This window comes from Emydura macquarii, unplaced genomic scaffold, assembly GCF_026122565.2.
Source record: "Emydura macquarii macquarii isolate MOO-44397 ecotype Brisbane River unplaced genomic scaffold, CSIRO-AGI_Emac_v2 contig_1897, whole genome shotgun sequence".
Lineage (NCBI taxonomy): Eukaryota > Metazoa > Chordata > Testudines > Chelidae > Emydura > Emydura macquarii.
Genome location: NW_027132034.1, coordinates 340,936 through 368,264, shown reverse-complemented (window position 1 = coordinate 368,264; position 27,329 = coordinate 340,936). Strand labels below are relative to the sequence as shown.

Below are 27,329 nucleotides of genomic sequence, written 5' to 3'. Positions count from 1 at the left end.
CATGGCCCTTATTTTTCTGTTAAAACAGTTCCTATTCTCATTTATTATTTATGATTTATCAACAGGAACTTTTATTGGATCAGTTTCAAACATCACAGTGTAGCAATATCCAGCAAATATCCAGCATGACAAATGCCTTTGACAGATGAAAGATAAGGAAGAATACAAATATTCTTCAGTGTAATGTGAATAAAATTGGACTATTAATTGACTCTAAAATAACACCTCTATCCCAGTCGTGATATTTCTCACTGGAATCTGGAGGTGTGCTCAGGGATCTCTTTGTTTCATTTATTCAGATTTTACCCTACAAGGTCTGAGCCACAGAGATTTGCATCTGGCTTTACATACAAATAAAAGAAGAGAGGCCCATGCCCTGATAGTCTACAGTCATAGGGCCACACTGGGGCAGGTAATTACTGCTTGGCAAAGGAGGCTATGGTGAATTTTACTGCTGCAGCCAGAGCACCTAGAAGTATTGTGCCAAGACTCATACAATGCTTCCCAAAGAACCTCAGCAGGACGGGGTAGTGAATCTGCTGTGCCACTGACTAGCAGGGACAGTATACACAGCTGGACAATTTTACAAGGTCTCCCCCCTACCATTCCTCACTCCTTTTCGTGTGGTTAACTCTCCATGTAGCATAACAGGGAACATTCTTTGTGCATCAGGAATGCAGCTGGTGTCAGCCATGCCTGGGCGTCCTTACACCCTCTCTTCCTTGACCAGCCACATCTTGACCCTAAAAATCTTGTACCAAGTCTGCCAGTCAAGTCAGACCAAAGTGATATAAAGAAACTCAGCAGTCACTCCTATTAACATTCTATTGTTACCATTAGGCTGCATTCTTAATATTATAGAGTGCATTACTTTTATCAGAAAATACTAAACACCTGAAATGGAGATAGTCACAGCTTCTTAACTTCAGCGAGTCCCACTGTAATGTATTATTAAGTTATGCCACTTACTACGAAGGGCTATTGATTGCCCTTTGAGTACTGCCTGCTTTTTTTTTTTTTTTTTACATGTTCAATGTTTCATACCTGGAAGCTGCAATAGTTGATGAGTTTAATCCACCGTAACAGGACATGGCCACTGCAATAGGAATTATCCACTTAGCATAACTAAGGGATTCATTACCAAATGTCTGGAATAGAAAAAAAGAGCACAAGGCTAATTACATTAAATATGCAATGACAGCCTTGCAAAACTGTCAGAAAAATGTATCAGCCCAAGCACAGAGGCGCCTCTCCCATTCTTTACCATGATCATAATAAAAATACTCCTGCTGAGTGGGTGACTGGAATTTTGAAAGGCGGCTCAATGTTAAGATAAATTCTACATTTGCATTAAAACAAAATTTGATTTCTGTAAATTGGGTTTGAAATAGTGGTTGTCATGCAGATTGGGGTGTATAAATCTATTGCTGAATTGTGTGTAGACTTTCTATAGTGTATAATATGTTGACTGTACTTGTTTGCATTTTGGGTATGTGAAATGCTGATAAAAGTTTAAGCAGCGCTTAGCAAAAAATTATCTCAAAACTATTTCTGTCAATGTAGAATGTTCAGTAACAATACTGAACATCATGAAGTAGAACTACAGCAAAACTGGTCCCTAAAGCAACCCAGACTTTCTACTTCTTATTCTCTGGGTTTATTTAAAACAACAGCTACATCTAGGTCATTGTTAGGATCAGGATTCACAGAGGTTATAAAATGGCTTAAAAAGCATCAGTTCACAAGGAGATATGTTTCATATCTGAGTCGTCACAGTAGGCTGGTGTTACACAGGAACAAATAGTTAAAGCTATTAAACACACACATACACAAAGGAAATACCTTAATTGGTTATTTATGAAATCTGCTGTATAGGGGACTAGATGAGAATCTCCCCCAGCATTACACACACTGTAAACATGTGCCTTACTAGATGTCACACAACTTACCACTGCCACTGCATCGCTTGTTAGGAGAGCTGGCATGTCCAACACTACATAGTATGCTACATTAGTCAGCAAGTAAATAATGGTCACAATAGGCATTGAAATTGCAATTGCAAGGGGTAGATTCCTACAAAGAGAGAGAGAAAATGATTATAGAATGGTATTAAAATGAGAAATGCTGCTGCCAAATACAAGGTGGGTGAGGCAATATCTTTTATTGGCCCAGCTTCTGTTGGTGAGAGGGACACGCTTTTGAGCTTACACAGAGCTCTTCTGCTGGTCTGGGAAACATACTTAGGCTTGGTTAACACTTGGTTAACAGGGATACGTTGATGTGAGCTGCCTTGTGCTGATGTAGGCTATGTCTACACTACCACTTACATTGCTATAACTTATGTCGCTCAGGAGTGTGAATAACCCCTCCCCTCCCCCCATGTGACATAAGTTACACTGACATAAGCACCGGTGTGGACAGCACTATGTCGGTGGGAGAAGCTCTCTCACTGACATAGCTGCTGCCGCTTGTTGGGGATGGATTCATTATGTTGACGGGGGACCTCTCTCCTGTCGGCATAGACTGGCTACACTGGAGATCTTACAGAGGTGCAGTATTGGTACAGCTGTGCTGCTGTAAGATCTTTAGTGTAGACATGGCCCCGAGTCGGGTGAGGTCTCTGTTAGTGTAATTAAGTCGACGCAGTGTCAGTGTAGACACTGCATTGCTTATGTCGACTGTTATTGGCTTTCAAAAGCCGTCCCACAATTCCCCACACTGACAATACAATGGATACAAGCACTTCTGGTGAGGATATGCACTGCTGACACAAGAAGCCAAGTGCACACATATGTAAGCGATTTAATAACTGCGGTGGCTGTCTGCCGAGGTAACACAGGTCACTATAATTTTGTAGTGTAGACATGGCCTCAGAGTGTAACAGCTAAATACAATTGTTCAGCATAAGTAGTTAACAAATATTTCAAGGGACCATTCTAGGTGAAGTGGCCTCTTAACACCCCTTCAGTCATAGGGAGGAAAGGAAGGTGGCGGGTGGGGGGAAAGCAGCTGGTGGGGGAGTTGTTTGTTGGTTGCAGATTGTTGTAATAAGCCATAAATCTATTCAGTATATGATTTTTAGTGTCTTGCAAGTTATGAATTTAAGCTCCCAGGTGTATCTTTTGAAAGTGTCGTGCAGGTTTCCTTTGAGGATGAGGACTGATGGATCAAATATAGAGTGATCGCTTTGTGAAAAGTGTTATTCCACAAGTGGTATGGTGTTTTTGTCTTTAATCATTTTCCTGTGTGAGTTCATTCAAGAGCATAATGATTGGTTTCACCCAGATAGTTGCTATAGAGGCATTTGGTGCTCTGGATGAAGTACACTACATGCTGTGATAGCCATGTGTAGGTAGGGTGACCAGATGTCCTGATTTTATAGGGACTGTCCTGATATTCAGACTTTGTCTTATATAGGTGCCTATTACCCCTCATCCCCGTCCCAATTTTTCATACTTGCTATCTGGCCATCCTATGTGTACGACACATGGATCTTGAAAGGTGTGCTGTGCGGGGTGTTGATCATCATAGCAGAGGAGATATGTCTGCAGGTTTTGCATCTGTTGTTTTGGCAGGATCTGGTGCCACTTTGAGTTGGTGTGTCCTGGTCTGTGAGGAGCTTGCTTTGATGATGAGCTTGGAGACATTGGGGGTTTAAGCCAGAAGAGGGGGGCAGGAAAGATTTCTTTCAGGATGGGATCCCCATTGAGCATGGGTTGTAGTTGTTTGATGATACCCTATAAGGGATCCATTGTGGGGTGGTAGGTGACAAGTAGGGGTGTGCAGTCAGAAGGGGTTTTATGTCTGTATTGAAACAGATTCCCTGGGAGTATTGAGCTGCCCAAATACTCCAAACATGGCCTTCTGCATCCAAAAGTTCTGAAGCCACTGCTCATCATCCCTAACCATGGATTATGATGTGATGTGACATGCCACCAGTCAGCACTTGTTTCTCGGGCCCAGAAGCCATGCTCCACCATCTTCAGCTGCTCTGTGAATGCCACGAACAACCTTGAATTGCTTTTCACTAGGTCCCTTAGAAATCTGTCCTCAAAGAAATCATCACATCCTCCATTGTTGCAGTGCTTCCTGTGGCTCTGCAATACTGAAGCATTGTCCATTCGCAATGATCATGACAAAAGTACAGAGCTGTGTGGGCTCCATGCTGCTGTCAGAAATGGCGAACAATGACAAGTGCCACGTGGGTTTGTGGGATTTTAAAAAAAGGAGTGAAAATTATGGAATAGTGATAGCATTATGGGATGGAGAAAGTCGCAACATGGGAACTTGACCCCTTGCTCCCAGCTCCCTCTCCCCCAGTTTGCCATCTATGGAGGGCAAGGAGCCCTGGTGATGCAGCTTGTATTCCACTTTGGTTCCTCAGCCTGCTGGAAATAAAAGTTGATGGCCACTTCATGGAGCTGTGAGAAAGGGCCTGTTGCTGACATGGTTCTGATTCAGTCCCCTAACACTTGCTATTCTTGTGGTGAGAGAGAGACCCTGGCACATGCATATTACAATGTGCCAAGTTGCAGCTCCTTTTCCGCTTCCTCCAGAACCTTTTGTTAAGGTTCTGGCTTCGCTTTTTCTTGCACCTTTTTCACTTACTCACTCCCTACCCATGGCCCAACAAAGTTGTGGGGCAGTCTCATCAACCTTCTGCTGGCATTGGCCAAGTAGCCCATATATTAATCGAGGAGGGGGTTAGAGGCGAGCAGGGTTCCTTGTGACTCTGACTCTGGGAATCAGTTATGTGCACTTCTCCATTCACATCCTGGCAGAGTTCCTCTGGGCAATGTCCTCTAGCTCTCTGAACTCCTTTGCAACCCTGATTGTAAACCTATTACCCTCAGCCCCCCCGTGTCAGACTGTACCCTTATCTCTACCACTTTTACAAGACGATGATATGTTTTGTACAAAGTATGCCTTGTGAGGTGTGATTTGAAAACTGATAATCTACTGAACATTATTGTCCTGTAAAAGGTGTGCAGCAACATTATATATACATTTATGACATTGCTGAGACATGCTCCCAGTTTAAAGCAGAGACAAAAGGTTAGCCAGCACCTTGGTCATATATCATTATAATCAAGTAGACCATGAACGGGGTTCTTTGGAAGGAGGAAGGGTGTGAGGGAGAAATGTATGTCTTGGCAAGCAGACTTGCTGTCTCCTGAGAGAGAAAGGAAATAAGGACACTCAACACAAATAACTTCTCTCTTCCATTCCTCTGGGCTCACAGCAGCAAGAACACCTGAAGAAACACTGAACTGGGGGAGAGGTCCTGGTTGAAAGGCTGTTGGACAGTAAAAGCATGTGGGGAGAAAAGCTTTTGCTTTGAATTCATTTAGCTTGCTAAGTTAGATATTAATTTTAGTTGTATCTTTTATTTTCCTTGTAACCAATTCTGACTTTTATGCCTCATTACTCGTAATCCCTTAAAATCTTTCTTTCTGTAGTTAATAAACTTGTTTTATTGTTTTATCTAAATCAGTGTGTTTGGATTGAAGTGTTTAGGAACCTCCACATGGGATTACAAGATCTGTGCATATCATTTTCTATTAATGAAATGATGGACTTTCTTTGAATTTGTACTTCACAGAAGAAAAGAGCTGGGCTGTACAAGACACATATTTCTGGGGACAAGTCTGGGACTGGGAATTTGCTGGTACTGCCCTCTAATGCATAGTTTCTCAACCTGTGGTACGCGTACCGCTGGGGGTATGTGAGACACAGGCAGGGGTACCCTGGGAAAAACAGTGAAGGGGAGGTGGGTGGCAGCTGCCGACTTCTGGGGAAGCTGGGCGGCAGCCCTCCACTCCCCGCCCTGTCACAGCTCCCATATGGGAAGTGAGCAGCAGCCCCCAGCTTCTGGGGAAGGCAGGCAGCAGCCCCCCACTTCCCATCCGGTCCCAGCTCCAAGATGGGAGGCAGGCGGCAACCACTAGCTTCTGGGGAAGGTAAGCAGCAGCCCCCCCGCTTCCCGCCAGGTCCCAGCTCCCAGGTGGGAGCCCGGTGGCAGCCTCTTGCGTCTCACGAGCTGGCCTCACAGCTGGGTGGCAGCCACCCGTGACCCAGTTTGAAGACAGGCAGCAGTCACCTGCCCACATCCCTGGGTCCCAGCTGGCATGGAAGCTCCTCTGACCCAGCTTGGATTGGGTGGCAGTCGCTCACCGCCTGGACTGGCAGCCAGGCGGCAGCCACCTGCAACTTGCCCAGCTGGCAGTCCCCCTCCCTGGCTCAAAGCCCAGTGCCCAGAAAATGTGTCAATTTCACTGCTTTAGCTGAACAGTGAAATCGACAACTATGACAGCCCCAGATTTCACCAGTTACCCTCTTTTCCTCTCTCTCTCTCTCTCTCTCTCTCGCCCTCCTTCCCTGTCTCTCTCTCACCCCTTCCTCCTCTCAAATCTATGGCATAAAATTTGGTGCGTCGCCTCCTAGCCTTGGCCAACATCACCTCTAGCCCAGGTACATGCTTGAGTTGCGCACCCCTGGTGTAAATGTGGTAACCCTACCCACACTAGATCTGTCCAGATTGTACCCTGGGGAATGCCATACTCCCTTCCTGTTTTTTCATTTGTTGTCCACTGGAAGAATTTGCTCCCCATGGTTTTTTTCTGTTCCTTCCCCTCTGAAGATGGGGAGGCCCTTCTGGGTTACTAGATGGATCCCTTTGGGGATCCATCATATACAAGGAGACCAAATACACCCGCGTGATTTGTGGGTACCCCACAATGCATTGTGAAAATTCTCCAAAAGCACTGGGATACCTACCCATGGCACACCACACTTTGTCAGCTCAAGCACACCTGGTGCATATGTGCAGCGCCAATGCAAGCAGCCAAGTATGTACACTCACGAGCAATATACTAACTGTGGTGGCTTGTGCTGACCAGAGTTTGTAGTGGAGACATGGCTTCTGTTTCTCAATTCACTTTTTATTCTTTTTGACTAAAGGGTCTGTCTATGTTTCAAGTGCTACAACGGCACAGCTGCAGCTATGCCGCTATAGTACTGTAGTACAGACGGAAGGGATTTTTCCTTTTACTGTGGTAAATCCATCTCTTCAAGAGGCGGTCGTTAGGTTGATGGAAGAATTCTTTTGTTGACCTAGTTGCATCTACAGTGGGGATTAGGCTGACCTAACTAGGTTGCACAGGGCCAGGGGTGCTGGAACAATTTTTAGGGTGGGGGTGCTGAGAGTCATTGAACCAAACTGTAAACCTTGAACATAATGGAAACCACTTCAAGCTAGAGGGTGCGGCAACAGCCCATGCAATCTGAGTTCCAGCACCTATGCACAGGGCATGGAATTTTTCACAGCCTGAGTGATGTAGTTAGGTTGATCTAAATTTTAACTGTACCAGGCCTTAAGAAATGAATATGTCCCCGGAACCCTAGTGTAACTCTTTTGTCTCTCCCTTTTGTCGCAGTTTAGTATTATCCTTGATCTTGGCTCATTTCCTTAAAGATAAAATACAGCACTGGCTGACCCCACCCCCTGCAATTAAAAAGTGGGAATTTTAAAGGGCCTGTGGCCAAAGTTAGGCACCCAAATCCTATTAACTTTCAGTGGAAGTTGGGTGTGCAAATTCCTTAGGTGCCTTTGAAAAATCCTATCCTAAAAAGTAAAGTAAATAAAAATGCCACATATGGAGCTATTGATTCTTTGCTATAATAAATCTGAAGCGATATAGGGAAATAACAAAGGGGTATGATACTTAGTAGCACTTTTCAAAAGCTAAGACTTTTTTTATGGATATTAGTTTGATTAATTTCAAAATGAAGAAAAAACTCCCACTGATCTCAGCCATTCTTTCATAATCTTTGTAATACTCTTTGGGGGATTTGAGATTATGCACGTACCTCTCAGGATTCCGCATCTCCTCAGTGACATAATTCAGGGTATCCCATCCAGAGTAGGAATAGAGGGCTGAATACAGAGCAAGTGCTATACATCCTGGATCAGTTGTCGAACCTTCAAATGGAGCTTTAAGGTTTTCCGTTTCTCCTATGTAAATGTTATAAAGCAGTTATCGGGTATGTTTAAATGTTTTTCTGTTTTATACTTTACAATACAAGCTGAGGCTGTCAGCTAAGCAAAATGAAACAAGAGCTACTGTTCTCAGGCCACAATAAAACCTTTTAAAATATATAGATATTTTCATAGCATTGGAGACAAAAAAGTGTAGTCAGTTAGAGACATTATTAGAACATCTCACAAAGAGAGTATGGAACTATACACATAAGTTATGTTTTTCCATATTTGTTATTTGAATATTATGGGACTCGTTCTGACTGGATTCATAAGGAACTGTCATTGACTTCAGTGGGAACATCCACACCCTCTATTAAATGTCCAGAGGGTACCAGAAAGAGAGTGTGACAGATGATTAGGGTGACCAGTGGTTTGGATGGGAGTCAGGAGACTAGAGTTCTGTTCCTGGCTCCTCTGACTTGTTATGCTACTCATGTCACATATGCCTCAGTTTCCCCATATAAAAATAGGGATAATTTTAGTTACTTTCTTTTTTTTAAAGCAGTTTGAATTCTATGGATAAAAATTGCTATGTAAAAGCATAATATTGTCATTGTTTTAGAAGTTAACAATTTTTGTATGCATTTATTAATGTGAAATCTGGTACGATGTAATTCTAAATATCTATAAATATCTGCATAGATTTCTGTAAGCATCCACCAGGGAAAAGAACTCCTGGAGTCAAGGTTCTCATTAGCATGCTAAAGAAACTGATTATAAAAAAGGAGTTGAGAAGGCGTGACACACTGCACCCCATGTACATCCTTACGGTGTGATTGTGTATCATCCATGTTCACCCTTATAGTGTAACTGTGTATTGTTTCATGCAAAGTAAGTCATGCAAGGTGTTTTTGGAATGCTCATTACATACTGAACATTATTGTTATGGTAGCATGTTTCTTGTGCTGTCATATGTATGATTATGAAGCTCTGCTATGTAATATTCCCAAATATGTGTCTCACATGGCTTGAGGCAGATCCAGGTAAACACTAAAGGCAGAGAAGGTAATTCACACCTCGTTAAGGCATGCATAAAACAACTCAGCTCTTTCAGGAACAATGCACTGGCCTATGCATCTGATAAGGTTATGCACAGTTGACACAAGTGGAGGAAAACTATGTCAGTCATTGCTGGTCACCTGGCCCCACAGGTAGTAGAGAAATATGTTACAGGAGGAGACATTTTGGTTTCTGGAGCTCTCTCTTAAAATCCATCTACAAGACAACATCAAGACTGTCCACAGGGGAAGAGACTGGTTGGGGGCCGACCAACCAGCCTGTGGTGAAAACCATTTAAAGACCATAAGGCCACTGAAGTGTTAAGCTTAGTTTAGAATGCGATTTGCTTTTTATTTACTTTTGATTAAATCTGACATGTCTTCCTCTGGCTTATAATCACTTAAAATCTTTCTGTACTTAATAAACTTATTTGTTTGTTTTATCTAAAGCAGTGCATGTGGTTTGGGTGTGTGTAGAGATTTAAAGTGACAGAGCTGGTGCATATCAATTTCTTTGATAAATTGATGGACATAAATTTGCAGAGTCCAGTGGGCAGCACTGAACCCTGTAAAACAGAAGTTCATCTGTTGCATCTGGGACTGGGGGTGTTTACTGGGGTCATTTTACTGCATAATCCCATGACTGTCCAGCCAGAAGTAATCACTCACTAAGGTAAGAGCCGCTTGCTGGCAGGAGGCTGTGCATGGGCTGACCCAGGAGTGGGGGTTTACACAGTATAGCAAGTGCAAGACAGGCTTTAGGAGTGAGGGATTGCAGTTATACACCAGTCCAGATAGCAGAGGGGAATGTCACAGAGGGGAAGTGGAGGAAACTCTTAAAATGACCAAATATACAGAAGGAAATTGAAAATTTCGCTTATAAATAGAAATGGAATTATGTATTAAAAGTGAGACGAGCATTCTGACACCTTTCTCAGTTATGAGCAGGGCTCCTAGAAAACCATTTGACATGGAAAAAAGTGGAAGAACGCAGAATTTGCATTTTTCCAGAGAATCTTTAGTTTTTACATTTTGTGAAAAAATAAAACATATATTAATTATTAATTAAATTTTACTGAAAGTACCATTGTCACTTATTTAATGCACGCAAACTCTCCCGCTTATGGTTGTTTTTTGAATGCGCTTTAAATTTACATAGCTAATCATAGTCTAATAAACTGCTTGCTGCATATAGAGGTTACTCAATAGTGTGTAAGGATTCATGTTTTAATACATCTCAAATTTCACTTCAGCCTCCAGATGTGAGTAATTAAAATCATGAAAAGATGCTGAAAACTTTAAAAATTGCCCCTAAAGACCGTGTCACTGAGTTTGGCCAGGACAAATTTCATGTCAATAGCAATGTGCTGCTCTGTGCCGTATGCAGCAAGGCTGTAGATTGTGTTAGAAAGCAGACAGTTGTAGAACACATGGAAAGCACTAAAAATAAACTGAATGAAAAGAAACAAAAACAAGAGGCTGAAACAACAGGGCCATGGACAAGTAAAGAAACAATGTACTGTGATTGGATCATTGCCAGTGTTTTACAACTGTAAATATATCAATAATACATTGTGTTAAACTGATACCTATATATGTTGTGTCTAGGGAAACTGAAGTTCAGCATTTCCTTTTAATTGTGGAAAAACACTGATTTTTATTTTTTTAAACAGAGAATCTTGGGGTTTTTATCATGGAAAACTAGGAATCCTGGTTATGAGCAAAAGGAGGCCTTCTTTATACAGTCACTGTGGACACTAAGAGGGTTATTGAATTTGGGGAATTCATGGGTTACACACAAGTAGTAAGCTATGGAAATCAATAGCATAAGGTTTGCAGCTACTAATGTCTGACCTTTGTAACAAAAGCTCATACCCACTGACTTTTAGAATAAATCATATGATCCATCTATACTCCATGGAGAGGGACTGCAGATGAGGGTCTGTGCTGACAAAGAGAGAAACCTCTGACTTTAGTGGTATCAAAACATGGCTACTCTCTGTCACTAAGGGGCTGGGGAAGATCAAAGTGACAGGGTCGAGAAAACTTACTTTCTAAAAACATCATTTTTTCAAAATCACAGACATTTAGAATGTAATGTAAAAATTAAACATATCTGAGTATACCAGGAATACTGAAGCTCCGGAAAAAACTAAAAAAAAAAAAAAAAATGCTGAGTGAGTGCAGACAAATTCCCCTGAGTTTCCTTCATCCCTCCCCCCAACTTCCTATTGCATCTCCATTGTAAGACTGAATCTATTTAAATACAATACAGATTACATTGCCTTCATTGCCTACTTGCTTAGGGCTTGTCTACACTTACAGCGCTGCAGCAGTACAGCTGCAGCAGTGTAGTGTACAGTGCAGCTGTGGCATTTATTGAAGATGCTACCTACACCTATGGGAGAGCTTCCCCTGTCAGTGTAGGTACTCCACCTCCCAGAGAGGCGGTAGCAATGTTGTGGGGGAAAACCTCCCATCCATGTAGCACTGTCTACACCGGGAGTTCGGTAGGTATAACTGCAATGCTCAGGGGTATGGAAACGTAACAGAGAATTACTACGTTCTCCTCACCCATTTTCACTTCTTGTCCTTAGAGCTATGTTCAGCAGTTGCTTCTGATCAGAGCTGACAGGTCAGAGACAATTTATATATTATGAGCTACTAAGGCCTTGTTTACACACAAAAGTTATACTACTTTTCCTGTACTGCTGTAAGTAGTACAACTCCCTGAGTGTGGACACAGTTATCAGTATAAAAGCATTTATGCCAGTATAGCTTATTCCTGTACAAGAACAAAGAATTACTTATTTGTTGCTTATCTATTTCAGTTTATCTGTCTTGTCTTTTAGAGTGGTGGTTCTTCAGGACAGAGACTGTCCTCTATTGTGTGGTAGTACATTGGCTAGCACAATGGGGCTCCTAATCCCGGTTGGACCCCGGGTTCTCCCATAAGAGAGATAATAAAATATCATCCTATACCCAGTCTTTACTATAGGCCTTTCTCCAATAACATTTTATCTTCTATTAAACTGAAACTCCTCAATCCTAACCACAATATGTTTAAAAAAGTGACCACATAAAATGGTCCCTACATATCCCACAGGACTGCTCTCTATACATATTGACACATTTATGGCTGCTTGCTTTTGACAAAAATATGTTTTTACTATTTTTATTTTATTTTTTTTACATTTGTTAGCATTGTGGAGTTTTATCTATGTGAGAGCAAGTCCGCAAAATAAACCTGGGATCTGAAATTTGAGCAGTCCTCTTTCTGGTCACACATCATCAGTAGCAATAAAGATTCTTCAAAGAGAATTTAGTTAGCAATTCCAACCAGAAAATATGCTGCTTGCGCGTCATATCCCAGGTTAGGTTTGCAGGGCTGGCATTTATTAAAAAACAATCTTTTAGTTGGAAACCGAGGAAAATTTGTTCTGGAACCATTCACAGCCAACAGCTATGCTCTAGAAAAGAGAATAACATGTTAAGAGTATAAACATGCTGTAATCCCTATTCATTCTCTCCATCTAAAAATGGAGCAAGGGTAGACCAAGGTGGTTTAGGCTAGGGTGTGGTTTCAAGGTTATATGAAGGCGAGGGTTCAGATTTGCTGGCAATGAAATCTTCGCATGTTCTCATGAAAATATTTGGCACTATATTGCAAAATATTGAGACAGTGGTTCAGTGCCCTGGGTTAGCGCAAATTGTGTGTAGACAGAAGAGGGCTAGGCTTGAGACTGAGTTTGAACCCTGGGTTTACACTGCAGTTAGGGTTGCCAACTTTCCAATTTCTCAAAACCAGACGCTACAGCCGAAATGCCAGAACCTCTCCCTACCCCATCTCTTCCCCCGAGGCCCTGCCCCCACTCACTCCTTTCCCGCCATCTCTCCGTCGCTCATTGCTCTCCTTCCCTCCCCATACCCCACCAACTGGGCTCCCCTTATCTGGAAGAAGACTACTCACCGGCTGCCTGCGGAGCCAGGGCTGGGATCTGCAGCCTGAGAAGGAGCCTGTTGCCTGCCTGCCCACGAGATGCAGGTACAAGGCAGCCCCGGCTGAGCAGGGGCTGGTGTGGGTTGATGACCCAGCACCTCCCCCCACCCCTGCTTGCTCACACTTAAGGCAATTAAGAAGTGGGAGGGCCACGGCCTCCTGGTCCCCCCATTCTGGTGCCCCTTGACTACAGCTATGATCAAATTGCCTGGGTCACTCAACTCCGCCCAGGGATCTTCCCTTGCCCAGCAGCTAGCAAGGGGCCAGGCCCCACTCTCTTACCCCGGCGGCAGCTCCTCCGCATCTGCAGCAGCAACTGAGCCAGCCCTGCTCAGGGGCTGGAGCAAAGCCGGGGGCAGGCCGGCCCGTCCCTGCACCCCCCACTCCTGCCCAGTAGGCGCTGCTCTGAATTGGGCTCTGGCTGCTGCTGCTGCTGGGCCCAATCTTGCACTGTTCCATTTTTGCACACGCCCCCCCCCCCTCCCCGCCAGCTGTGTGCCTGGGGCAGCTGCCCCCTCTTGCCCCACCCTAGTTACGGCTCTGGAAAATTGCAATAACTGAACTTTTGGTGTCCAGTCACTGCTTCTGACCAGAGACCGTACAGGCCCCAAAAACGGACTTTCCAGCAAAAAACCGGACACCTGGCAATCCTAATTGCAGTGTAGACATGCCTTTGCAGTAACAAACCTGCAGCGGGCCTGGGTCAACTGACTTGAGTTCACAGCGCTTGGGCTGCAGGTCTATACAATTGCAATGTAGACATTTGGGCAGCCCAAACGTCTACACTGCAATTTTATCGCAGTGTAGATGGAGCTTAAGCGTCCTACAGAGCAATATAGCTGTCACGTCTTTTTCAGGAGGTTAACAGCTCTTTCCCAGTGCATAAAATTTCGTAACAAAAGTGCTATGGAGTCTGATACTTCTGTATAGATTTTGACTCTCAGATACTGTTCAGTGCTTTTTAAAAAAATATGTAAAATTAAATGTATTCTTACCTTTACTGATTTTATAAAGACCTACCGATATGATCATGATAAGGGCCATAACTTTTGCATATGTGAACAGATCTTGTACTCTGGTTCCCCACTTCACATTGACACAGTTAATAAATGTTAAGGTGCCTATTGAGAAAAGGAATACAAATGAGATAGGTGCTTTCTTAAATTGTACACCTTTCAAGAAATAAAATGAAAGTTACAAGTACAGAAAAACTCTTTCAACACTGCACAATTATCTACACCTTTGCTGAAATCAATAAAAATTTACTCTTAAAAATTAACATGATGAGAGTTTAAAAAAACCCAACTATCACGTTAATTTTTAAGAGTCAGTTTTTAGTTTTCAAAAAGAAGTAAAACTTACTGCATGGATGCTGCTATTTCCTGGTAATAGGCAGGAAGAAAGAAATTAGGAGAGGAAGGAAGACTTTCTTCATTGAAATCAGTGGGAAAGCACTGGATTTTGAATTTTGATTCTAGGACCAAACCACTGTTGACTTTATTTGAGTCATCTCATTGATTTCAGTGGGGCTACTCGCATAAAGAAGGAAGGATTATTAAAATTATTTATTTGGATTACAATAGTGCCTAAAATCCACAATGGAGATTAAGGCTCTATTGTGATAAACTCCAAGAGACAGTCCTTGCCTCAAAGAGTTTTGCAGTCTAAATAGATAAAAAATCCAAGAAAGGAATCTGCATTTCACAGAGAGGGAGCTGAGACACAGAGATTAGGTTACCTGTCCAAGGCCACAGAGGGAAGCCTGTGGCAGGGTTGGGATTTGAACCCAGCTCACCTGAACCCCCACCTTAATCAGAAAGCCAATTTCCTTTTTTATGGCCTCATTTTCTAGTTCTTTATTGCTAGCCAGTAGAGTTGGTTGGAACATTTCCATCCAAATATATTGTTTTGTCAAAGCCAAAACATTCCTGGGTCCAAACTGAGGCTGAGCAAAGAGAGAGACTCTATTAGCTGGTAGTTAGGGTATTGGCATGGAATAGGGAGAATAGGGTTTGAGTCCCTGCATTACTTGTTTAGAGAAAAAGTCTGCTCTAAGCAGTGAGGTGACACTCCTAGAGCAGGGCCCTAACCATTAGGCTATGTACATACTCCAACAGTGCTCTCCCTGGTTTTGTGAAAATATTTAGAAGTTTTGTTTTCATTCCAATTGAGAACAAAATCAATTTTGAAACCTCAAATGTTGCCAGGAAACGGAACTGTCCTCCAGTGTGCTCTAATAGCCAGTGCCTAGGAATTCCAGATGAAGAAAGCTAACGTGCACACATCTCTTCAGGAAATGTCCCTCTGAACTTTCCCCTTGTCCTGCCTTATTCATCCCTGACAATCCTTCCTCCCCACCTCCAGCTTGACCTCAGCTCTATGGCCAACCTACCAGCTGGGACAATGATCTTGGAAGGAAGCAAAGATCAGAGACACGTGATTTGTGACGTGTGTGGGTGGATGTGCAGTTACCTATTAAATCATCAATTTAGCTCATCCAGTCAGTCCTTGTCAGTGTAGGATTTTCCACTGCAGTGTGTTCTCCAATTCTTTGTTCATCCAATTTTAAATGTCTCAAGCAATGGGGCTGCCCTCACTTCCTTTGAGAGAAACTTTCACAATATAACAGATCTCATTGTTAGGATGCTTTTCCTGGTGCTCACCTTGCATTTACAGAGTGAAGGAAAAAACAAACTACAAAATGGAAATGCTTCTCCCTTGGGGTCAGATGCTACGCTGGACTGCGCTGGGAGTGTGTGAAGTTTTTCCTGAGATTTAATCTAAAACTACAGCATAGCAGATTTAGATTAAATCTCAGGAAAAACTTCCTAACTGTAGGAACAGTAGAAGAATGGAACAGACTGCCTCGGGAGGTTGTGGAAGCTCCTTCACTGGACGTTTTCAAAAGGATAGCCATCTGTCTTGGATGCTTTAGTCACTACAAATTTTGCATTTTGGCAAGCGGTTAGATGACCCTTGCAGTCCCTTCTAACCCTATGATTCTATGAAGTTGCAAGTTAACAAAGCATTTGGCCCTTAGAACGTCAGACTGGATCTCCGGAGGGAATAACCTGCTGTAGCTGCATTCAAAGATCATTTACAAGTTATTAGCTTCCCAGTTCTATTAGAAATCAAGTGCGGTGGGGAAGGGTTGAGCATGTATTGAAAAAGGGCCCCGGCTAGCTCCACGCTGCTACCACTGCCACTATTTACTGGCTAGGTTGCTAGTCAGATGCACAGGAGGGAGTAAGTAGCTCCACCAAAAGGGGTAAAGTAATTTACTCCCTCCTCAGAACAAGGAACAGTGTGTGACTCCTTGTGTCCCACTTTGTTCCCTGGGCTGCTCCTGTCCCTGCCCCAAGGCAGATTTTAAAGTTTATTAAAATGGATCTCCACCAAGCCTTGATCCCCCTGTGCTGATGAGAACAGCCAAACAATTTGGTCACAGATTTTGCACAGAGAAATGAGACAGATTTTTGTCAGACTCTGTCCCATTCAATTTAGTCACCAAAGTTAAAACCTAATGAGCTGGTAAAATAGTCTGTCAGTTTCCACATGTCAGCAGCACTGGAAGCTCAGGCAGTGAACGGGGACTCTGCCATCATATTCTACCCTCAACCCACAAGAGAACACACACAACAGGTGACACCGTACAACTCAGCACCACAAAATGGCTAGGAGAAGGGGAGTGGGCAAATAGTAGAACTCAGCAAGGTTAGAGACCAGCAGTAGGGCTAACCCACTCTTCCCTCACCTCAACAGCGGCTGGCTATGAGATGTAGAGCACCCAGGAACACAGGTCAGGGACAAGAATTCATTCTTCTGTAGCCTCGAGTAGTCCTTTTTTGACACAATTTTCTCAGAAAAATCTCTCTCTCTCTCTCTCTCTCCTTTGGGCTTTGCTCCAGGGTCTTACCCTATCATCCACTCCTCAATTTTCTTTAGTTTTAAATGGGGAGAAAACTATTATAGCTATTTAAATTGTGTTGCACCTGGATACATGCCCCTGTTGTATCTGAGCACCTGAGGAGACTGGACTCAATGCTAGTCCCTTCCAGCCCTATGTACCTACATTTACCTTCCACCTAAAATCCATACCAACAGCAAAGTCCCTAGCAGACTTCATGGTGTGCCTGGCACGTCTACCTTTTTGGGGTCAAATTTCTGCTTGGGGTAGAGTTTTAGTTTTGGTTGGGTTTTTTTTAAGATTTTTTTTTGGTTGGTTGGTTGGAGTTAAAGAGGGATGTCAATGTTTCACCAGCTTTCACTCACAAGCAGGTACTGATATATCTGAGGATATGTGAACATTTGGGCCCTCAGTAAAAGTCTATTGAAGCCAATAGGAATTTTCCATGGATTTCAAAGTGGGCTTTGGGTAGGTATCTGTTACCTTTTCTATCAGCAATCGTAGTGTCTTTCAGCCACATTTTTGGAAACCCTCCCTATCCTTCCCCCCCACTACTAATCCCTCACCCCACAAAAATTCAATCCTGAAGGGAAAGAATACAGTCTTATGAATTTGTCCTAGGTAAAAATGTGTCATTTTCACAGAACATTAAAGGGGAGGAAAATATGACAAGTCTTTTATTAGTACCTGCATTAAATTACTTCATTTCTACCAATTGCTACTTTACTTACAGATGCAAGCAGCTGCAATCAATCTGACCGCTTCATACGGTGGCTCACAGGATGGAAAAATTGGTTGAACAATATAATTAGCAAATGTAATTGCTATTACAGCCTGAGTTGTTGGTTCAATAATTAGCAAGGAAGACCACAGCCTGATAAAGGCTATGAATTCACCAAAAGCTTCCAGTATATAGGCAAAGCTAGCTCCTGATTTAACAATGGATGTTCCCAGTTCAGCATAACACAAAGCTCCAAACAACGAAAAGATCCCACCCAGGGCCCAAATGAATAGTGACAGTCCATAGGAGGCACTATACATCAAAACACCTTTGGGTGATACAAATATCCCGGAGCCAATCATATTCCCTACTATTAAAGAAACGCCATTGAGCAAAGTAATTTCTTGTTTCATCTGCATTTTTTCTTCCACATTTTCAGCCACTTTGTCCATTTCATATACTCCATTCCTGGATGTGGTTTTTTTATTACAGCATATGATCCAGGAGCCCGTCATCTTTAGTTATCATTACCTGAAAATGATGAGAAAGAGACAATTTTTGTAATGCATATCACAGGTGTGATTAACTGAAGATCTCAGTCTAAATTCACAACAAGAGGTGACCACATCATAGAATCCACCATTATACTCAGTACTGATTGGCAGCAAAGGATGAAGGGGCAATGGAAATGAATTACCTTCTCATCTCTGCAGGATTGTCAAGATCTGAGCACATTGGTGGGGAACATGCCTCTGCTGTATTATGGATAATTATGAGACTTGGTTATCAATCTGGAACCTTTCATGAGTGCCAAGCTCACTCTTACAGAATATTTATATTGTGCCAGAAAATCTACATTACTGTAGCATCACGGGTATCTGAATAAGTGAGGTTACACCACATTGTCAAGAAAATCCAACAAGCGTTAATGCAGCCAGAGTTGCCCACATGACAGCACCTTCATCTCCTAGAGATAGTGACAGATGGCATCAACCTCATAAAAAATGCTCTGTTTTACTATTCATTCCCCTGCTACTCTCAACCCACTTGCAACCTCCCTAGTTGGGAACAGAGTAGAAAAGTCTTAGCCTGTTTTCCCATTATATCTAAGGGAGGGTACCTAGAGAATTGTAGGAAGGATCCATATAGTCAATGGGTTTTAAGGAAGAATCTGGAGGAGAGAAACAACCACTTGAAAGATAAGAAGTGGTCAACATAACAAAAGGCATAATGTGGAATGGGAAATCTATAGTGAGAGAGGGAAGGAGGAGGAGGGAATGAAAGCTGAGATGTAGTGAGGGGAGGTTCCTAGAAGTGAAATCCCTGAAGCAATGAATAGTTCATCTTGTTTAGCTAATAACTTTGTACTCCTTCTGGATAAAAACAAACAAAAAACCACTAACATGTAGGGAAAGAATTTTGAACACTGTTCTCGGAATGCTACATAAAGTATGGAGTCCAACTAAACACTTCTCTATAAAGCCCTTCCACACCATTTCATGTTAGCTGGCTTACTTTTCACTCTCCTGCTCAATACTTAACATACAAAAACACACAATACTCAACACACAAGCTCAGTACTTAGCCTTATTTCTCCCCTGCCCTCAGACTCCATTATATCATGAATCTTAGTCATTAGTTACAATTATTAGGATTCAGACTTTTACATTGTATGATTAATAACTAGTCGTCAGCCATAACATTCAATTCAGTGACTGATTAACTTTGAAATTTAAAAAAATTGTCTTCTCTATTTGGTTTAAATTCTTCATTCATAAAAATGAAATGGAATTCATTGCTACAGTCTCTAGCTGCCCCAGCTCTCTGTATATAGATATGTGAAAGGGTGTATTCCCCACATTGTCCGTGAGAAGGTAAACTAGGCCCTATTAACTGCTCGGGCTGCACTGGGTGGAGAATTGATTAATTAGACAGGAGGCTCAGCTGGGCAGAGACAGGTGGGGCCTATATAAGCCAAGAAGCTGGCAACAGAAGGGGGCTATAATGAGGCAGGCTTCAGTTACTTCCTAGGAGAATGTTAGGATTACAAAGGATAATCCATAGTTACTCCCAGGGAAGAGAGATTTGGATGGCTGACAAACCCAGAGGGGGAAGCTAGGAGCAGGCTTAGGGGAAAAGCACCAAGAAATAGTATAGAATCATAGATGATTCTATGATAGTAGTGCAGGCTTGACTGCTGATTAGAGGGCCCTTGAGCTGGAACCTGAAGTAGAGGTGGGCCCTGGTTCCCCTACCAGCCACTGGGGATGTGGTACCAACTAGGTAGAGGAGAGTGAACTGCCTGATTTGTTCTGGAAAGACTTTGTTATATAGCCTGGTAGGAGAACCACATAGTCACCTGGCTGGAGGGCTCAGTCACAAAGAGGAGGCTGTGGTTCCTGGAGTGAGAGGGGGTGCAAGATGAGGATGATGGCAGAGACCCCACCAGAGTAGGGTACCATGCAGGCCAGAACAACCAGGAGGAGGCACCACAGTGAGTGGATCCTATCACAACCCATGTGAAAGAACATTATACTGTTCAAATCCTGCTAACAATATCTTCAGTATCTATCACTGACTACATATTAGAGTGCAGGAGGACTTTGAAAGTAATTGAACTAAAGAAAGTTATTTAAAATGGACGAACAGAACAAATATAGACACAAACTAAGTTGTATGTTGTGCCTACCATAATGAGACACAAACCTAATTAGAGCCTCTAACATGCTACCATAGTACAAATACTGTGAATTATATATACAAACTTATTGTTGTAAACATGAAACTTCCATTACGAGTACATCATTAAGGCATTGAGCATAAAAAGCCCACCTGTAGGCATACAATAGGAATGGTTTGCCTAATTTTGCCTCTCTGTACCTACAGTGGCAACCAGTTTCTCTTATAAAGAACTACTTTAGTCCACCATAGCTTTGATTCATAAAGTTGATGTTGGCCAGAGATTTGTCAGATACTCTGAAAGCAAAGGATAGTTTCTGTAAAACGTGAATAAAACTCACCAAATGAGTGGAGTTATGGGTCATTCAAAATTTACCCTGACGTGAAATGCTGAACTTTCTCTACTGTTTCAGTCCTGCCTAAAAATAGCTTATTACCATAGCTTCAAATTTTTTAAATTGTTGAATTGGAAATTCATGTGCTGGCTATATTTGAAAAGCATGAGTTGTAACTAAGCAGGATTATTAATGATTTTTGTAGTGAATATTCCCTCCAATTAAGCATAGAAATGCATTGGAAATGCTGAGGTAGAGTTATCTAAGGCTAAACTAGAATGTGTTTAAGTGTGACTTCTGTATGCATCTCTATGGCAACCTTCCCCTTTCCTAGATCACCAGTCAATCCCCTCCCCTTCTGCTTTGTTCTCTTATCTTTGAATCAAATTCCACCTTGGATGCCTGGAATTCCTTTCCTGACCCAATGTACCAGGCACATATCATATCTTCTTTTAATTTCCTGTTAAGCACTTTTTCTGTCACCCACGCAAATTCTCTGACCCATGATATGAAAGAAGGGAAAGAGCAAGTAATAAAAACTCCAAAGACAGAATCTTCGTCTCGGTCTCCCATTATGTTGTGTATTATCCATTTAGTTAAATATTTCTCTCCTCAGAGCATTGACCACATCTCTTGTTCAGAGAAATCCAAGCACTTGGTCACTCTCAATAATAATAAATATCAAAATCAACCGATCAAACTCGATTTAGATTCCTAGATAGAAGAACAGCCACACACTGCAAAGTGATTTCATAGTTTTCTCTATTGTCAGTATTGCACAGGATTCCCTATATAGAAAGACATGCTTAATTGAACTGAACATGGGTTTAATTTTTTAGGGGACAGAAGGTGTATGTGTTTGTTGGTGGGGGAGTGAGGAGGATTCACCAAACTTCATCTCATTACAAACACTGTAAAGCATTGTGAAACTCAGACCTTCAGATTCTACTGGGTCTCCCTTTTCCTGTTTCTCAAATGTATTTCAGAACTCTCCACTCAATTGGGATATATTTAATATAGAAAGCTGCTTAATTGGGATGCCTCCCAGGGAACTGATTTAGCCTAATGATAGCAAATGGATAGCAAAGGATTATTGTTTAATTGGGACAATATTTAAAAGTATACATTACCATCCCTGTGGCATCTGGGCAGATGACAAATTAAACTGTCTACAATGCAGACCCTTTGAGAAACACCCAACACATATAATAACGTAAACACGAAATAAGTTAAATATAAAAGTCAAGCAGTCAAAAGCTCAACAATGCCAAATTAAAGTTGCAGATAGAACCTTCAGGGAATTTAATTGTGAAGCTCTAGCAAGTCTCTGAGTATGTGTAAACTGAGCGTTTTTCCCCAAAGGCTCATAACTTCAGCCCAACTGATTAGTTTGGCTAAGTGATAAGCAACTGAAAATAGGGTGTTATAATAGAAGTGTTGGGGACCCTTAAACACAGACAGAGCTACTGGCCTGGACTATAATAGCTCGCCAATTGTCATGAACTAAACAAATGATCAACCAAAAGGAGGTGCTCTGCATTGGAACGTCAGTGCACTCAGGCTCTGGTAGACTGCCAGAGGATGAAAGCCAGAAGCAATGCATGGTGGTGGTGGGGGACAATGTGGGGTCATATACCCCTCTACTCCAGATTTGTTGCTTGACTTATACTGAGCATGCTCACATGGACTGAACATGTTCAGTCACACTGCTGAAGCCGGCTGCCCTCACTTCCCCCCTACTATAAGTGGGCTCAGCTCGTCACTGATAAGTTAGAGACATGATCCCTATGGTTTAAACAAAAGCGTCTAAATTCACCCCAGCTGTCACAATAGTATGTAGGAAAAGTGGCAGTCTAGAACTTAAAGGGATTTACAACATTAGAAACAACACCTTGAATTGCATCCTGAAGCAAAAAGGGAGCCAGTGAAATTCTTTGGCCACAGGGGTATTGTGATCATACTCATACACTAGAAGAAAGCAGGCAGGCTGCTATATTTTGCTCTAGCTATAGTTTATGAGTGCTCATAGAGGCATAGACTTTAAGGTCAGAAGGGATCATTATGATCATCTAGTCTGACCTCCTGCACAACGCAGGCCACAGAATGTCACCCATTCACTCCTGTAATAGATCCCTAACCTATGACTGAGTTACTGAAGCCCTCAAATCATGGTTTAAAGACTTCAAGGTACAGAGAATCCACCAGCAAGTGACCCATGCCCCATGCTGCAGAAGAAGGCAAAAAAAACCCAGGGCCTCTGCCAATCTGGAGGAAAACTTTCTGAAGGAAAATTCCTTCCCAACCCCAAATATGGCGATCAACTAAACGCTGAGCATGTGGGCAAGACTCATCAACCAGACACCTTGGAAAGAATTCTCTGTGGTAACTTAGAATCTACCCCATCTAACATCCCATCACAGGCCATTGAGCATATTTATCGCTAGTAGTCAAAGATCAGTTAATTGCCAAATTAGGCTGTCCCATCATACCCTCCATAAACTTAGCAAGCTTAGTTTTGAAGCCAGCTAGTTTTTTTGCCCCCACTGCTCCCCTTGGAATGCTGTTCCAGAACTTCACTTCTCTGATGGTTAGAAACTTCATCTAACTTCAAGTCTAAACTTCCTGATGGCCAGTTTATATCCATTTGTTCTTGTGTCCAGATTGATGCTGAACTTAAATAATTCCTCCCCTCCCTGGTATTTATTCCTCTGATATATTTATAGAGAGCAATCTCAGTCTTCTCTCAGTCTTCTTTTTGTTTGGCTAAACAAGCCAAGCTCTTTGAGTCTCCATTCACAAGGCAGGTTTTCCATTCCTCGGATCACACTAGTAGCCCTTCTCTGCACCTGTTCCACACGGCAGTAGTTCAACTTTAAGGTGTTTAAAAGGCATCTTGATAGCACTTTTCACTGGAGTGTCTGAGCACCTAAGACATGAGAACCTCACCGTGAAGGAAAGGCCCCAAGCTCTTGGATCACTGCAGATAATGAAAAGTGACAAGATCCACAGCTGCTACCTGGAAATCAAACATTGGATGGAGCCCCGAAAGTGCTCCAAGACTGCACATCTCTTTGGCAAGGGGCAAATGTACTCCATCAACTAGAAGGAGCACTCATGAATCCTACCAGTTTCTTTCGTCATCTTCCCTCCACCAACTAGCATCAACACTTGGTTTCAGCCACCTCCATCAAAGGTTCCAGTCTCAGGCCTGGGGAAAGCAAACAATCACCACTGTCTGGATTTTAGGATGCAGAGCTGTGTGGCATACTGATGGCATGGTGGTCTGGAACTCCTCACAGTCTCTCCTGTTACCTCACATACCTATTCAGTAGGAGGGGCAAGAGAATGGAACTGCATAGAATGCGGCTTGAGAAGCAAAAGTAACATCTTTCGAAACCAAAATCTGTTGGATTTGTAACAAGATGTTTTCCAACCAAAGCATTTGCTACAGGCAATACCAAAGTGGTAGATGATGATGACACAGAAGAGATATATAACAGACAACTAGCCAGGGGCTGGAGGCTAAAGACAATTAGTTTGTAAACTTTTCAGGGCAGTCTTGTTATCTATCTAACACACTAAGCTTTCTGTGCTCTAAATCTACACTGCAGTCAGAGGTGTGACTAGCAGCACATGTAGACATCCCTTAGCTAGCTTTGATCTAGTTAGCTCAAATCACAATAGCAGTGAAGCTGCAGCAGCAAAGCCAGCAAGCCTGGCTGGGACTCTGATTATGTACTTGAGTGGTGGCTAGCTCATGCTGCCACATCTTCACGGATACTGGGTTTGTCTACACGGGAGCTGGAGGTGTCATTTCCAGCTCCAAGAGAAATACCCATGCTAGCTTTGAAGGAGCTAGCACTCTAAAAACAGCAATGTAGCTGCAACTGCACGGGGGGAGGACAGAATGGACTAGCCTAAATACAATCCACCTGAAACCCTAGATACAGATTTGGAGCAGTCCTCCCTGCATTAGCGTGATCACAGCTAGTACAACGATGTATACCCAAGCTGGAAATGACATCTCTAGCCACAGCATAGACATGTCCATTGTTGTCTGAGCTAATTCAATCGACGTTCACGCAGGAATATCTATGTGTGATGCCGTCACACCTCTGAGTTAGTGTAGATTTACCCTATATAATAATAAATTATAACTTGCAGTAGGGAGACATATTCAACCAGTGCCAAGGGCTTAGCCAGGGGTTTAAATGGTGTGAACTCTTCAGGTAAGAAATAGTCATTCAGCCTGGAATTTTCAAAGGGCCTTGAAAGTTGGTTTCAATGGAAGTTACTTGCCTAACTCCTTAGGCATCTTTGAAATCCCCAGCCTCTAATGCAGAAAATACCAAATAAAGATTAAGATGCTGAGTGCTTCCTATGAGTGTATGATGTGCTGAGCACCCCCAGCTCCTATTGACTTCAGTGGAAATGGAGAGCACTGAGCACCTTGGAAATTCAGATCTTAATGAAGGCGAAATACAAATGAAATGCATCGAACATGCATCAATCATTCTTATTCTTGTATTTTAGGCCATTTTCAGATTATTTCTAAAAAAGGTTTCTCTCTTAGTGGGGACAGACTCATAACTGGGATGATCAGCTGCCCACCATCATAGGTCTCAGAACAGAGACTTCTGCCACGTCATCACTAAATCTAGTGCACAAAAAATAAGCTGTAGAATCAGAGAAGGGCTTTCCAGTTTCACACACAAAGTGAGTGGTGTTAAGGAAGACAAATGCCATTTCAAAATGAAATCTCTTTTCACATTTCCACTGTGATTATCAGTAACAAATGCAAGTTTAAAAAGCTATTTTAAAGGCTGTAATCCATCACATTATGTCCTTAAAGCAAACAGAACAGTAACATATTTACAGTGAAGATAATGATTTAAAAAAAATAGCAATACCTCTTTAAGCACATACACTTATATGAATACGCTTGGTTGGACGTGCAGAGAACAGATAAGCTGAGGGTCACCACTGTGACTTTAGAACCCCTACTGGGTGGGTCAAACTTCAGAATACTGACACTGAGCCACAGCAGATTCTAAATGGAGCACTTATGGCATGATCACGCCACTGCACACATTCCAGCGAAAGAACAGGCCAGGCGAACACAACATGATTATGTATTGTGAAGAAGCAACAGCAACAAAAACACTTTGCTGGGAAGCAAAACTCTCCTATCTCCTATGAAGGGAATACATAATTATTCAGTGGAACTTACCAGCTCCACAGATTGTTCTTCTTACTTTGTTTTTAAAACTATGCAGCAAAATAATGCTTAGTGTTTTCCTGCTTGGTTACTGAGCTCAAAATGTTTGTGGGCTCTTGTATTACAGACATGCTCAATCCCCCGGTTTATCATTCCCATTGTAAGCATGTTGCTACAAATGAAATAAAGGGAGAAGGTACTGTACTCCACATTTAAAAGTGCTGTTAAAAAGAAAGTAGAAACTTACCAGTAGATGTGCTGCTTCCTTTAAGGGAGAGGCGGCTGCAACTTAAGGAACTGAACATTGCTGTTTAACTTCCTTTTGTGTTTAGATAAGCAAGCAGCTGGTTCACTAGCAAGTAACTGATATGGATATAAATATGCATTACCCTCCTCAGAGGTTCAGTTTAGCTTTGCCTTCAGCTGCTATTTTTAGTAGAAATATTAAAACCAGCAGCTGCTACCAAAAGAGAAGATCTGAGGTGTTTATGAAACAGGGTGTCTCCAAACAACCCAAGTAAATTAGTGAACTGCAAAAATCAGAAGCCCTCTTACAATATCTTAGAAAGGCATGTTTGTCAAAACCAGTGGAAGTTTGCTTATATTACTGCATTCATGCACAGCCACTATAGCGTCCCACATGACAAGTTAATATTTAAAAAAATAATGTAATGTCCTCTCGATCACGGCAGTGATCACAACATGAGATTTTTTACAATGTGATGGTGGAAGAAGTCTGTTTTGAGGAGAGGGGTGCATGGAAGAGCCAGGCATAAACCTCTGTTTACTATGCAGACGGAGGGGAGAGGTTGTCTTCTAATTTCCCAAACACTTTGACACAAAACAGTTGGTTAACTGAAAATAACAGACCTCTCTTTACTCCAAGTACATTTATTTATATTTAGCTATCCTGTTATTTTTCTGCATCAGAAAATTATAATTCCACCCAACAATTTATAACACAATTATTTATTACTTGAAAAGCATGCTGGCAATCTGTGCAAATCTTATTTTAACTGAATATGCTTTTCGTTTCAACTAAGATTTAAAAATAAGTAAGGCAAGAAAGGACTTACCAAGGTGCTTGGATTTGTCTTCTGAAATTCTACAGTGCCCTCTTTATAAAGTGCTCTTGCAAAACAAGGGCCAGGATGAAGCAAGGAACAATATCAAGCCAAAAAGGCCAAGCAAGGAAGTAATTTCTGGAGAGCAGAACAATAAGTTAATGAATGCAAGAACATTCACTTAGTACCCTTGTTTTCCATGACATGCTGCTGAACTGAGACCAGTATGAGTACAAGAACTTGCACTCAGAAATCAAAGGGCATTTGGAAAGAGCTGATCAAGCAGGTCAAGATCCTTTGGCCACTGGACTGTATCAAGACATTTGACAATTGGAATTAATAGGAAAACAACTAGTAAGAAAAAAA

At 42.2% G+C, this 27,329-nt stretch overlaps 1 protein-coding gene across 2 annotated transcripts in view; it reads right to left on the bottom strand.

The window, feature by feature from the left end:
• The window catches only part of LOC137159783 (Y+L amino acid transporter 2-like), a 53,460-nt gene extending 26,339 nt beyond the window's left edge, over window positions 1–27,121 (bottom strand). The window contains exons 1-6 of one of the 2 annotated variants that reach the window (XM_067558253.1): window positions 26,976–27,121; window positions 17,678–18,198; window positions 14,035–14,160; window positions 7,870–8,014; window positions 1,950–2,073; window positions 1,045–1,148 (exon numbers count right to left, since the gene is read on the bottom strand). In XM_067558253.1, coding sequence (XP_067414354.1) covers window positions 1,045–1,148; window positions 1,950–2,073; window positions 7,870–8,014; window positions 14,035–14,160; window positions 17,678–18,182 — 1,004 coding nt within the window. In that variant the 5' untranslated portion in view covers window positions 18,183–18,198; window positions 26,976–27,121. Of the gene's footprint in view, window positions 1–1,044; window positions 1,149–1,949; window positions 2,074–7,869; window positions 8,015–14,034; window positions 14,161–17,677; window positions 18,199–26,146; window positions 26,795–26,975 lie in introns of those variants that run through there. The other variant, XM_067558254.1, reaches the window with a different exon arrangement.
• Window positions 27,122–27,329: the final 208 nt, after the last annotated feature.